We start from the raw sequence: 14,085 nt of genomic DNA on the forward strand, positions 1-14,085 counted from the left end.
TTTTTACGGACTGTAATTTTGCCTGCTAATTCCCATTAGCAGTTCTGGGGTTCCTGTCTATCCGTCCTGGGAGTGGATCTCTCCTGACTGTGGTACTCCCCGAGGTTTCTCATTTTTCTCCCAATTGACTCTGGAGTTTTTGGAGTTTTTCCTTGCCGGCATGGAGGGTCTTAAGGATAGGGGATACCCAGGACTTGAACTTGATCTATTCATCTTTTTTGCTTCATTTCTAATTGTGTATCATATTGCCTCTGTAAAGTCCTTTGAGACATCTGTTGTGATTGAGGGCTATACAAATAAAATTGAATTGAATTGAATTGAAACCATTGAGAATAGTGCTAAACAATGACGGACAATATAGCAGCCGGATACAGCGACACGTCATTTTGTGACGTTGGTGAGTAGGGTCTATAGGGCAGGGATTTTGAGAGCCGCATGAGGCTCTTTAGCGCTGCCCTAGTGGCTCCCTGAAGCATTTTCAAAAATGTTTGAAAATGGACAAAGATGGTTGAGGGAAAAAAAAATTTTTTTTTTGATATGGCTTCTGTAGGAGGACAAATATGACCCAAACATTCTTAACGTTTTTCAATGCTTTAAAACTGTGTAGAATGAATAATGGATTTTGAGCACAGAAAACACCCATCCTGCTCTCGCTCAATTTCTGCACACCTGTGATGCCTCTGAGCGAGCAATAATGGATTTTGAGTGCACCTTCTGCTCTCGCTCAATTTCTCGACTCCTGCGCTTATCAGTTTTTTTTCTTTTTTTCTGCGCACTCAGTTAAGCACACACTACTAACGTGTCTCGAAGCCAACCAATCAGAGAGCTAGCGGAAGTGCACTGCTTGGCAAGGGAGATGGACGACTTCAACTGGAGAAGGGTGACTTCATTGAAACAACTTACGACAGTATTTACTGAAGTACATGAGACAATATCATCACTAAAGTATATGAGACAATAATACATGAGTCGTTTCATTTTGTTGTTTTTCGAATCATCAGAATAAAAACGACATCAAACATCGGATTTGTTTATTGCATTTCTATAATTTCATAAAAGCAATGAAAAATTTTATTCATATTGTAACAAAGTCCAACTTGAGGTGGCATCATACAACAAAGTAGTCGCGTGGTGCATTGGATGCCCTGCAGGGAAAATAAACATTAAATCATGAAGACTCATTATGTATTTTTAGCCGACTTTATCATTTTGATTGTAGGCTAATATAGCTAATACAGATACATACTGCATGTGTTGCCTACAGTATTAGGCATATTTAAGGCTTTTAATTTTTTTGCGGCTCCAGACATTTTTTTTTTTTTTTTTTTGGGGTCCAATATGGCTCTTTCAACATTTTGGGTTGCCGACTCCTGCTATAGGGTAATAATGAAAACAACACTATGTTCTAGTATCAATGTTGAGATGTAAAGATAAAACGACCTAAATACAACATTTAAGAAGGTTTTATTCTTTTTTTAATTGAAATTTATATATACTCATTGGCGGACTTGGCAATTTTGGGGCCTAAGGCGAACATATCCAGGGGCCCTCTTCATGGGTCAGGGGTTAAAAAGGTGAGAAGGGTGTGGAGGAAATATGTTCCGGTACACTAGGGCTGTCCTAAACGACAAATTTTCTCCTGATTAGTCAGCCGACTAGTTTTATGATTAGTCGACTAATCTATTTTCTTTTTTTTACTAATTTAGCTATGAAATTTTTGTTGAAGCTTATTTACACTTTAATTCTTTATTAAAGTACAAATAATCATGTAAATAACAATAATTAATCACAAATAAACAATGAGGTTAAATCCTGATTGCATTTACTAGTGCAAAAGAATGGAAAGTAAACTGATTCAGAACACTGACTTTGCCTTTCCTACATGATTCAAAACAATTCTTAAAAAAAAAAAAATCTACCATTATTATTATAGTATACTACTATAAATAACAGTAGTATAATAGCGAAATAAAATAGCGAGCTTAATGGCGTGAAAAACACAGGAGAGCTAAGTGAAGCTAACAAACAGCTAAGCGGAGCTAAGCGATGCTAAACGGAGCTAAGCGAAGCTAAACGTCGCTAAATGAAGCTAAACAACTGATACTCAGTCCGTCGTCGTGGAACAGTCCATTGTAGTGCGTGTGTGTGGGGGAGAGATGATATAAATGCAGCATTAAAATGGCTTTCTTTTTTGTTTTGTTATTTGTTTGTTTGGTATGCTGACATAATTATACATGACGAATAGTTGGGGGTGCTGCTGGCACCGGTGGCCCAAGCCCTTGCTCGTTAGGGCAAGGGCAGCTGGTTGGGGGCCCCGACCTTAATTTCGATCGTCTACATCGCCTAAATAGTAGATCCGCCTATGTATATACTGTATATTTCAAAGACTGGAAATGCAAACAGCAAAAGTAAACAGTAGAGCTATGTGTACGATACAGTGTATTGACTTGACATTGTTGTCAAACGCTTGCTTTACATGCTCCAAATCTGTCATATTGCTCATATACATGAAATGTATATCTTGAGCAGGAGACCTCTTCAGGCGAACCCAAAGATCTTACATTGGCCTCATATTGAAATGCCAGTTGTACCATTCTAAACTGTCATTTTCTATTACTGCTAATTTGGGCACATCCCTTGTGCCTTTGGGTTGCTTTGAAAGGTGACATTTCTCTTTACCATAAACCTCTGAGCAGATACCTAAAAGTTTTATTGTTAAGCCCACAAATATGCTAGTCATCTGAAGCTCTTAGGTCCCTCGGATCACAGTCTGCATTCTGAATTTACACCTTATATATATATATATATATATATATATATATATATATATATATATATATATATATATATATATATATATATATATATATATATATATATATATATATATATATATATACTGGACTGTCTCAGAAAATTAGAATACACAATATTCTAATTTCCTGAGACAGTCCTGTATATATACACAGGACTGTCTCAAAAAATTAGAATATTGTGTATTCTAATTTTCTGAGACAGTCCAGTATATATATATATATATATATATATATATATATATATATATATATATATATATATATATATATATATATATATATATATATATATTAAACAGATGTTAAATCCGGGAAAGCCGTTGTTTTTTGTCAACTCTGTAGTAAATTTGCATTTTATTACACCGCTATGTCTGAATTGTTCGAATTCGACCTTAGACACAAAAAACATCAGATAAGCAAACATTTTATGAGAAAACACTCACATCCACATAGTTGGCGTTGATGTAGTCAGTGTGTTTGTAATCCTTTCCCACTAACATTCTCAACTTCACTCTGCTGTGGTCATCTAAGCATAAAACATATTGTGGATAAGTGATGGTTGCATGTTAAGAGAAAAACTAGCAGAAGCATATGGCAGTCATGTAATGTTAATCTGGTATTGAGTTGCATTGACATATCAAGCTGCAAATGATCACACTGTAGTCCAAATATTCATCCAAGCTTCCTTTTACACCTGCCCTTTGTTTCAAGTATGCACTCCAGTGAATAAGAGCAAATTTTTAGACACTCCCAGATATACATATAACACTGGATAATGATTACACGAGACACGAGGCCAAATATCTTTTGAATAGGGCTGGACTCACTCTGTGTGAGATTGTCTTACAAAATGTACAGTCCCTGAGAAAAGTCTTGTCACTTATCCATTTAGTAGAAACAATTGCTAATAACTTGACTTTTAATTTTTTAATTCGTTTCAGAAATGGCTCATATGAAAGCTAAAACCCTCCCAAATGATGTTGAATGTACAAAAATATATGTGTTTCACTGAAAAAAGATTTATCATTTAATGAAGAAATAAAGGCCATATTTTGGCAAGATAAAAGTTTTGTCGCCTACGGAAAGTAGTGTGAAAATTGAACAAAAAATGTACGTCAAATAAAAAATGTTACATAACATGAGCGAATTAATTAGTGGTGCTGTGAGATCCAGATTTAATATTATATATGACTTCCATGGGCTTGAAGGACTGCATCCATGCGGTTCGGCAAGGATTCATACAATTTATTGATGAAGTCCTCATTAACATCAAAGAAAGCAGTCTTGTATGCTTCCCAGAGTTCATCAACATTCTTGGGTTTCGACTTCCATGCTTCCTCTTTCATCCTACCCCAGACATGCTCAATGATGTTCATGTCTAGTGACCAGGCTGGCCAGTCCTGGAGGATCTTGATCTTTTTTGCCTTGAGGAACATTGAGGTAGAGATTGAAGTATACGGAGGTGCACCATTCTGCTGCAGAATTTGTCCCTTTTTATGGTTAGGAATGTAAGAGGCAGCCTGCAAATCTCTCAGGGTGCAAACATTAAAAAAAAAAAATAAAAAAAAAAAAACGTGTTGCATTTGCCAAGGCCCACAGCCTGTTACATCATTACCAAAATCATAGTCTGGGGTTACATCCAGTATGGGGGTGTTCGAGAGATCTGCAGGGTGGAAGGCAACATAAATAGTCTGAATTATCAACAAATCTTAGCTTCCTCTAACATTCCTAACCATAAAAAGGGAAACATTCTGCAGCAGGATGGTGCTCCATCGCATACTTCAATCTCTACCTCAAAGTTCCTCAAGGCAAAGCCAGCCTGGTCACTAGACATGAACATCATTGAGCATGTCTGGGGTAGGATGAAAGAGGAAGCATGGGAGACGAAACCCAAGAATGTTGATGAACTCTGGGAGGGATGCAAGTCTGCTTTCTCTGATGTTCCTGATGACTTCATCAATAAATTGTATGAATCCTTCTCGAACCGCATCGAAGTCATACAAAATATTAAATTTGGATCTCACAGCACCACAACTTAATTCGCCTATATTATGTGACATATTATTGTATTTGAAGTACATTTTTTGTCCAATTTTCACACTACTTTCTGTAGGTGACAAAACTTTTGTCTTGCCAAAATGTGACCTTTATGTCTTCATTAAATGATAAATTAGAAACATTTTTTTTAGTGAAACAAATATATTTTTTGTACATTCAACATCATTTGGGAGGGTCTTAGCTTTCATATGAGCCATTTCTGAAACCAATTGAATAATTAAAGGTCAGGTCAGGTTATTAGCAATTGTTTCTACAAAATGGATAAGCGACAAGACTTTTGTCAGGGACTGTATTGCTGATGAACACTAGACTCTTTCCTACTTTACAGTGTTATGATTCACATTGCTGGAATATCAATCTCACTTGGGAATTACGCATCTATATTCACATAACTATTCATTATTTTGAAAATGCTTATTCTTTTGTTGTAGTTGTTGAAATATTAGTACATGTTCTATACTCACAGGCCACTATATTGATGTATCTATTCTTATGCTTATTTTCAGGATGGTTGGAGTTTTCTGATGTGATCTTCATTTCTGCAGCGCAGCGCTGAACCTCCTGGGAAAGCATCCACACACAGACATGCAGAAAGACCCACAAGAGTCAAACACACACACTTTTTCTTTTATTTGCAAAATGTTGTAACTGCAATGCTTCCCATTCTAATTGCATTACATAGAGAATGTTCTCCTGGTTGGACCTGTTAGGGTGGATTCCACCACGAGTCTTTCTCTCCCTTTATCTTTTCGAAGAGTAATTCTCTTCAGTGTGTTTTTTTTTTTTTAACAGAGGGTTAAGACTAATTTGATATACCTTTGAATAATTTTTGAGGCTCCAGGACATAATACAAAACATTGAAATGTAACAGTAGTATACACAATTCACCCAAAGGATTTGCAAGTAAATTAATGTCAATGCACAAACTGCATTACGTTTTTTTTTTTTTTTTTAATTTGTTGTCCTGAAAATTAAGCAATGCAATGCTGATTTTGGGTGTCTGCGACATTCAGTAGATAATCTTGTGTGTCTGCCAAGCAAACAGCTGCCGGCATTTAGAAAGCATGGTTAACAAGGACGCGGTCACTTGATTTTGTTTGGAGCTTTCAATCTTATATTTCCTTGGGCTTCACAAAATGTTCTTTTGAATCTTCTATATTTCTATTCCATATTTTCTATATAGTCTATATTTTTTAATCTAACTGGGATGGGGATATGGTCTTGCAATACTGGGACTTAAAACAAAACAAAACAAAACATAAGTACATTATGATACAGCGCATAGAAGTGCTCTCTTAGAAAGTGACAGTGCGTAGGTGTCCTTATGTTTCCAGCTGGGGACATGTGAACAGCCTCAATCTCTCATTATTACCGTAATTTCCTGAATATAAGGCGCACCCGTGTATAATGCTCACCCCAAATTTACTTGTAAAATCTAGGGAAAATTATTGTACCCGTTTATAACAAACACCCTAAGCTTAGAACCAATAAATAGAAGAATACAAGAAAACAGAGCTCGTGTACAGGTACAGAAATGTCATTTTACTGACTGGTGAAACACAGCACAAGCATAGCACATTGGTAGTTCAAAACATTACCATAAACTGACAATATTTACGGTAATAATATGATTTGACAACTTCTCCAATTTACCATACTCTAGGAGAAAACAAAACAGATGTGACTTTTCTTTTAAAGGCTGCTGTATAACTTGCTCGTTTCATCATGATGAATAAATGTTTCTTCCATGGATTGATACGGTAAAATGAAAGTGAGAACGTAAGTCGGAAAATCCGTGAGAGCTCATCGCTGACAGCGCGACAGTAACAATAGGAACTATTGTTATTTGGGTTTCAGTTTCCCGAGGGACAGATATAGTTGACGGACACAGGGAGTCTGTGTGCTTACATTTGTTATGGTCCGAATTGCGGAGCTGCAATAAATGTTGACTCAAATGAGTTCAAGAAACTAAATTCTGTGCTTTATGAAGAGTGAAAATAAGCAGAATTTAACACAGACACAAAACATTCGGCCTATTAGAGTGAAGTGTTACCAAAACAAAATGGTGACGTCACGTACTGTAATGGTCGGCAACGGGTTGCCGCATACGTTTCTTCAACACAATGTGGCCATATATATTTCTGTCTCCATCCATGTACCCGTTTATAATGCGCATCAGGATTTTTGGGGGAAAAAGTGCGCGTTATATTCGGGAAATTACGGTAAGTGTGTTTCATGTAGCAGTAAAACTGGCTGCCGACAAACCTGACAGAGCATGGATTTGTTATGGAAGAGGGAGTACACTTTCAGATGGTGCATGGCAATACATATTACCTCTCTTCAATACATCTTGTCTAATGTCTGGTCCAAAACTACTTGACCTTTAGTAAATATGAGCTCTTTCAAGCCGCCTCATCAATAATATAAAGAGTGCATGAGTGTATTTATTTTACGAGTGAGGAATCAATCAAATCCAGTCTTATTATTTCAGATGAAAGTTTTACTGGCGTCTGCAATACAATGTTTAAAGTACTATAGTTAGTTATCTTATTTTTTTGTTTTGTTTTTATAACTTTGGATGCCATTTTACCATGTACACATAACAATTTGCATTGAAAGTGCCCAGAATGTCATTTTTCAAGCGACTTTATTTGGTCCTTTTGAGTTTCTTCTGTAGATGTATAGTTTTTATTAATATGCAGCTGACTGGATCTAATTAAATACTCTTTGCTTTGATTGGCTGTCAGTTGAGAAGGTGTGTCAGTGGGAAGCTCGTGGTTGTTGACAATGCAAGTGATGACTTAGCCAGACCGCGGATAAGCGGACTACAATCGTTATTCAACGACACAAAGCTGTCGCTATTTCACAATTACAAAACATATACGAGTTAAGGTGCGAGATAAGGTGTGATATCACAACATGAACAATTCCAAAACCTACCATTTACAGAAAGATTTAACTTCCTTAACAGGATTACTATCAAATAAAAACTAGGGGTGTCAAACGATTAAAATTTTTAATCGAGTTAATTACAGCTTAAAAATTAAGTAATCGTAATTAATCGCAATTAATCGCAATTCAAACCATCTATAAAATATGCCATATTTTTCTGTAAATTATTGTTGGAATGGAAAGATAAGACACAAGGCGGATATATACATACAACAATCTGTACATAAGTACTGTATTTGTTTATTGTAACAATAAATCCACAAATGGCATTATTAACATTCTTTCTGTTAAAGTGATCCACGGATGGGAAGACTTGTAGTTTTTAAAAGACAAATGTTATAGTTACAAGTTATAGTAATTTTATATTAAAACCCCTCTTCATGTTTTCGTTTTAATAAAATTTGTAAAATTTTCAATCAAAAGTAGAGTTAATATAATAATAATAAGAATAAAAATAACAATAATAAGAATAGAGTGACACCAGTCTGAGTAAGTTTTACGTGTATTTTGCATAGCTATTTTGATATGGAATGCCAGTTCATTGTGCATTGTTGTTTAACTGTGAGAATAGGGCCTCATTACTATAGACTGAAGTGCTTTTCTTTTTGTGAACATTATTTTTTTTGAGAGAGATAGGAATATTTTTTTTGTTGTGCTTTCACTCACGCGATACTTATGTTTGTTGTGAAGGAGAAGCTTATGCCAATAAACGGCGCAGTCCAAAGAACGCCTGTGTCCACTCGCCTTTATAAAATACATATCTCTGTACATATCTTACCCAAAATACAACAAGAGACACATAATTGCCACTAAAAGAAAGAAAACTTACCGAAATACGTGTGGAGCACAAATAGCAATTTGCATTGCATTGGGCATACAGCACAAACATCTCACAACTACTAATTCTCCCACGTTTAGAAGAAATAACATTAGTATGGAACGGCGCTGCCTCCAAGCGGCCGGTGGCATTCTCTTCACTCTTAATGTCCATAAACGGCCTCATTGTAATCTGTTTAAGGCAATGTGCGAGCTGGTCATTCAGTGCATGCGTTAATTGCGTCAAATATTTTAACGTGATTAATTTAAAAAATTAATTAACGCCCGTTAATGCGATAATTTTGACAGCCCTAATAAAAACTACACCGATAACACACTTCAACAAGGGCAAACACCCATTCCTTATGCATGAAACAGTTTAAAATATTGGAACATGACTTTAGTGCCTCTAGAAGCATGTTAGGCAATGCAATCCTATAACTGATCTGTATGGTCGGTCTCAAGTGCTACTGTTTTCACCCAACACATAAATGACAGTATAGCATTGTTTTTTTTTTCAGTCTGGGCGTATTACACAAAAAATGCCAACAGCAAAGAATATTACATAAACTGTTAATTCTAGTCAGTTTCATTGGTATTGTGCCAATACACAACAAAAATTATCTCAATGCATTTTGTATCATGAGCAGCTCAAGAACAAAACTCCTCAGACCAACTAAACCCAACGTGAGTAATCATCTTGCAAAGAAAAAAAATCTAAGGGAGAAATCTTTATTGAAACCCATGCTAGTCTGAGGGGTGACTATCTGCCTTACAGTACGTGGTTGGATTGAGATGGAGCCATGAAGAAGTACTGTATTGTTAGAATCCCACAGTGCAGATTGAATCATTTTCTATCAACTACAAAGTTGCAAGCTATTACGGACACAAATAAAAGGAGCAATTTATTTTCTCTTCACAATTTCATTCACTATGAAATGATTTGAGTCAGGGAAGATTTTATGTCAACAAACCCCTTCTGACGTCACTAACTGTTGAGCATTGCTACATTTTTGTCTGCATTTGCTCAATTGATTGTATAAAATGCCATTCACTTGGTTTTCTGCAAGTGGTGTGCTGGTTGTATTTTGTAGATGATTTTTTTTTTCATTGTACAAGTGGGTTTTTGCAATGCTTTCATACTATGATTATACTTCATAGTAAAGTGACTAGTAAAACATGACTTGACTACCAACCTCAAAATCCTGCGAGTATCCATGCAAGTTATTTGCAGAGAGTTCTGAGACATGCTTGATGAATTGGTTCACTCGAATTACTTTGTCATCTGAAATAGAGAAATAGAATCTGAATTATACCACCACAGCCATGAGCAGCAAAAAATAAGATTATATCTCCATATGTTAAAAAAAAGAGATTTAATCTTTAGCCTTGGAACTAAGAGAAGCAAAATATATGAGTGAACTAAATTTTAGTGACTTAGTGACACAAAAAGCTTTAGAGGCATCAAGTAATCGCTGCCTCTGACTAATCACATGTGAAAATACCAAATAGTTGCATCTCAGGTGAGGAGTAGCATGTTGATTATTACCTGGGATGGAGGCAACAGGCACTGTCTCATTGGCCAACATCCCGGTTGAACTGCCGTCCTCTACATAGAGATGTGTAGTCTGGAAACAACGCCTGGAGAAGAAAATAAGACTCTGGGATAAAGCTTTTCATCACATTTACTATTACGTTTACTAACTGCTGTGCTACAGAATACAATTCAATATATTTGGCAATTGTAAAGACTGCAAATCAAGTCATAGTATCCCATGATTGGTCACATTACTTATACAGGCAAAAATTTGTTGGAGCAACATAGGATATCATTGCGTTGTTTCTCTCTGGAGCATCTTTCATTTCTTGGAAGTAAATCAGGATACTGAGAACATTACTGATTACATAATATTTTGCATCAACAGCAGTGTCCCCAAAAGGTTTTTATCCAAAGCTCAAACAATAAGCCACACATTACAAAGGAGACACAAGTCTCACAAGCATTAATAAAAAGCAGCAGGGCATTAAACAAAAGAAACAAATGGGGGTGGCAGCCGCACAAAAGGAACTTGACAAGATTATGAAAAAGGCCAGAGAAAAACAGTGGGCAGCAACTAAACAGCCTCTGTAAAATTAATGATAAGACACTTTGGGACACTATTATATTGTAAAGTTTAAAAACATTACCCTTAAAGGAAGCAAATTATCACAATGAATGCTTTGGCTGGGGAGAACAAACTAGACAATTTCTTTTTAGGCATGACTCCCAAAAGCCTTGCTCTGCAGAAATGTGAAGTGATGGGCTAGTCTAATGTCTCTTTCAACAAGGTGGATATTCACCACTCTGTTCGTATAAATACAGTTCACTTGAATTGATGCATGGTGCCCTATTTTAAAATTCTCTCTGGAGAATCGTGCTATTCCTGTGCACTGAAAAATGTCACATAAAACAGACAAACAAACAAACAAGTCTTACCTACAGATCTTGGCTGAGAGGGTTATACAGATAGTCATATATTTATGGCAAAACCCATGCTATCTTAACAGTAGTTTTGTCATTCAAACTATTTAAAAACTATGTAATCTCAGCAGAGGTAACTTGAATGCCCTGTTTGACGGAAACACTGATTATGTTCTAGTCTTTGTGCGACGTAACTGGTCAACATCTAAAATTGATTATTCTAGTGAGACTATAATGTGAATAAAAATTGCTTTTGTTTCTGTGTAGGTTTAAGGTAAAGGCCAGGGGAGGTTTACGTGCCAGTCAATAAATTAATTGTGGAAATAACAATGCTTGTTTTACAAGAGAACAGTAATTACCATAACCACACAAACTGTGTCGGAAATCAAATTAGGTGCCATCTGTATATCAACAATACAGTCCTAGACTTATATCAATATTAATAGAAAAATACACAAACCTGTCTTTGTGTACTGAAATACTATATTTAAATTTTAAAGCCAACGTCATAGTCGTGGGTACACTTTTAAGCATGGGTAGAGTTACTCAATGTGTCAGTCAGCTTGTTTACATGTGCGTGCGTCTAAATCTGCAACAACTCCCCCAAATAAGAACAATACGTCAACAACATGTGTGTTCAAACCCTCCTACCTGTATTTGATACAGAGCAGAGAGCAAAAAGCGTTCATCATGAGAAACAACCAGAGGGGAGCAGACGGGCTGCGGCATGCTTCTGCTAACATGAATTAAACACTGAGTGGCTGCCGAGTGCATAGACTAGAGGGACACAGACCAAGGAGGAGGGAGCAGTGAGGGAAGGAGGGAGGGTGGGAGTAGAGCTTTCCTAACAAGGCATGAAGGGTAGGTCCTTTGACAAGACAACCCCAAGCTGCTTCCTGGTGTGAGGCTGCTCGAGTCATATATTCAGACTTCACGGGACAAATGTCCAACCATACTGGTGAAACAAATCTGTTTTTAAATTGTACAAAATAGAAGAGTCAACCAAAACTCACCCTTTTGGCAGTTTTGTCAACCATATTTGATTGCATATTTTCATTAGACATATGAATAAATTAGCAGAACAGTGCAGTGTGGTACAAGTTCGGGGGGAGGGGGGGAATCAACAGTAGTGAGCTGGGGTTGGGTCAAAGCAGAACTCCAGGTCATGACCCGTGCTTTGCTTGGCAATAGGATTAACTAGACTTGCCCCACCCCCAACTACCTGCTGCCAGGCTTGACTTAATGTGGGGGTGTGCGTGTGTGTGTGTGTGTGTGTTGGTTTAAGATGGATGGTGGTGATGGTGATTATCTAATATGAAGGGTAATGCTGGGAAAATGAGGTCAGGTGCAGAGTTAAATAACACCAACGTAGAGTAAGCATTGATTATTTTTTGGGGCCAGGATTTGATTTGATAACAAGACAACAGTTCATCTTTCTATGTATAATATCTCCAGTAAAATCACTCAATGAAAACTTACAGTTTTGAAATGTTCCGGTAGATTAATCTCTTTTGAAACGCTTGTTTTGCACAGGATCACAGCTAATACTGACTGTACTGATCACCAGTGAATAACAGGTCTTGCTTGACGCAAGAAAAGGCAACCATTCGCCATGGGTAGCTTTACGATATATCATGATTGTTTTGATGCACTCCCTTCCAAATACAATGCACAGGGTATAATATAATATGTCACTCTAAATACAACATTTTGTTTATTTCATTACTTCATCATTATTGCTGAATAAATTGTACTTAGTACTTGCTGTAACTTATGTGACCTAATAGTAAAATAATGAAAGTAGCATTTTTCTCCAATTGCTCTGGGGTCACATGAATAAATTTGCCACTCCACTCACTGAGCATTATTAGCAGACACCAATCAGGAGGTACTTCTATAATACTAAATGGGTAGTTGTCATAAATGGAAAAAATGCAATCTTAATGGAAGACATCCTGTATAATCCAAAATTTGTCATTTGTATAAAAATGAAGTTCCAGTCTCAGATTTAGAGTTGCATATATCATCACAACAAATAAGGCAGCCATTGTTGTGAAATATTTTATCGCTATGTTCTTACTTTTAATGAAGGTTAAGATTTAAACCAACACGAGGTAACGTTTCAGTATTGGTCGATTTGAAGGACACAGGTAGACAGAAGCGGTTGTGTTTTGCCTAAAGGAAGACTGCGTTTCCAATGAGGACCAGCGCACAGTGTTGTAAAATCCTGATCTTCCGGTCGCCTGCAGGTGGATTAAACAACATTTATGTTTCCAGCGGCTGTGTGAAAGATGAATAGTAATGAGGTAATGAATCCAGCTGTTGCTAAAAATATGTTTAAAATAAGAAACGTTTGATTTTGTTATTCGCCCACCGGCCCTCTGATCCCCCCCACCACCACCACCAGAACTCTTCTAATGACAACGGTGGAGGGGGGTGGTGGTTCACACCAGCAAGTGAAACCCGGGCCAATGTTTATTCTCGAGTGTCCTTTTATCCTGGTAGCCACCCTTCTTCTTTTTTTTTTGTTTCTTCGGCCCAAACTTTTTGTCTCTTTTATTGCTCTGCCATCTTTGCTGAATTCGTGCGAAAGCGTTCACATCGACTCCTGTCTTTATAATCAATGGGTAACGTATGCCGTTAAGGAGTCAGCACATTTGTAGTTTTTTGTGGGGCAGGATTCCTGCCACCCTTCTCAAAGTTAATTAGTGCTGGTGAAAGCGATACAGACCCGCTCAAGATATAAAAGAGGTGTCGTTCAACTAGTTGTCATGTGACATATCATCACAAATGTTATGAAAATATTTTATAAAGTTTGAAAAGTTACCAAGTGTTGCTTTAAAAAGTGTAATGCTAAAATTCATTTTATTTCAACAAGCCATTTAAAGTGCAGCAACTATCAGTCATTTAAAAACATCTTGCAATACCAGGTAAGGCAGAGTGTGTAAGCTGCTGCTCTGTCAGCTCAATGCACCAGTGAAG

General features: G+C 36.8%; 1 protein-coding gene across 2 annotated transcripts in view; it reads right to left on the reverse strand.

Annotated features, from left to right (window-relative positions):
- The window catches only part of LOC130921740 (receptor-type tyrosine-protein phosphatase gamma-like), a 346,401-nt gene that overhangs the window by 27,438 nt on the left and 304,878 nt on the right, over positions 1-14,085 (reverse strand). The window contains exons 14-18 of one of the 2 annotated variants that reach the window (XM_057845977.1): positions 11,755-11,793; positions 10,192-10,283; positions 9,839-9,927; positions 5,339-5,435; positions 3,260-3,342 (exon numbers count right to left, since the gene is read on the reverse strand). In XM_057845977.1, the coding sequence (XP_057701960.1) occupies positions 3,260-3,342; positions 5,339-5,435; positions 9,839-9,927; positions 10,192-10,283; positions 11,755-11,793 (400 nt within the window). The remainder of the gene's footprint in view (positions 1-3,259; positions 3,343-5,338; positions 5,436-9,838; positions 9,928-10,191; positions 10,284-11,754; positions 11,794-14,085) is intronic. The other variant, XM_057845976.1, reaches the window with a different exon arrangement.

Source organism: Corythoichthys intestinalis, chromosome 9, assembly GCF_030265065.1.
Source record: "Corythoichthys intestinalis isolate RoL2023-P3 chromosome 9, ASM3026506v1, whole genome shotgun sequence".
Taxonomy (NCBI): Eukaryota; Metazoa; Chordata; class Actinopteri; order Syngnathiformes; family Syngnathidae; genus Corythoichthys; species Corythoichthys intestinalis.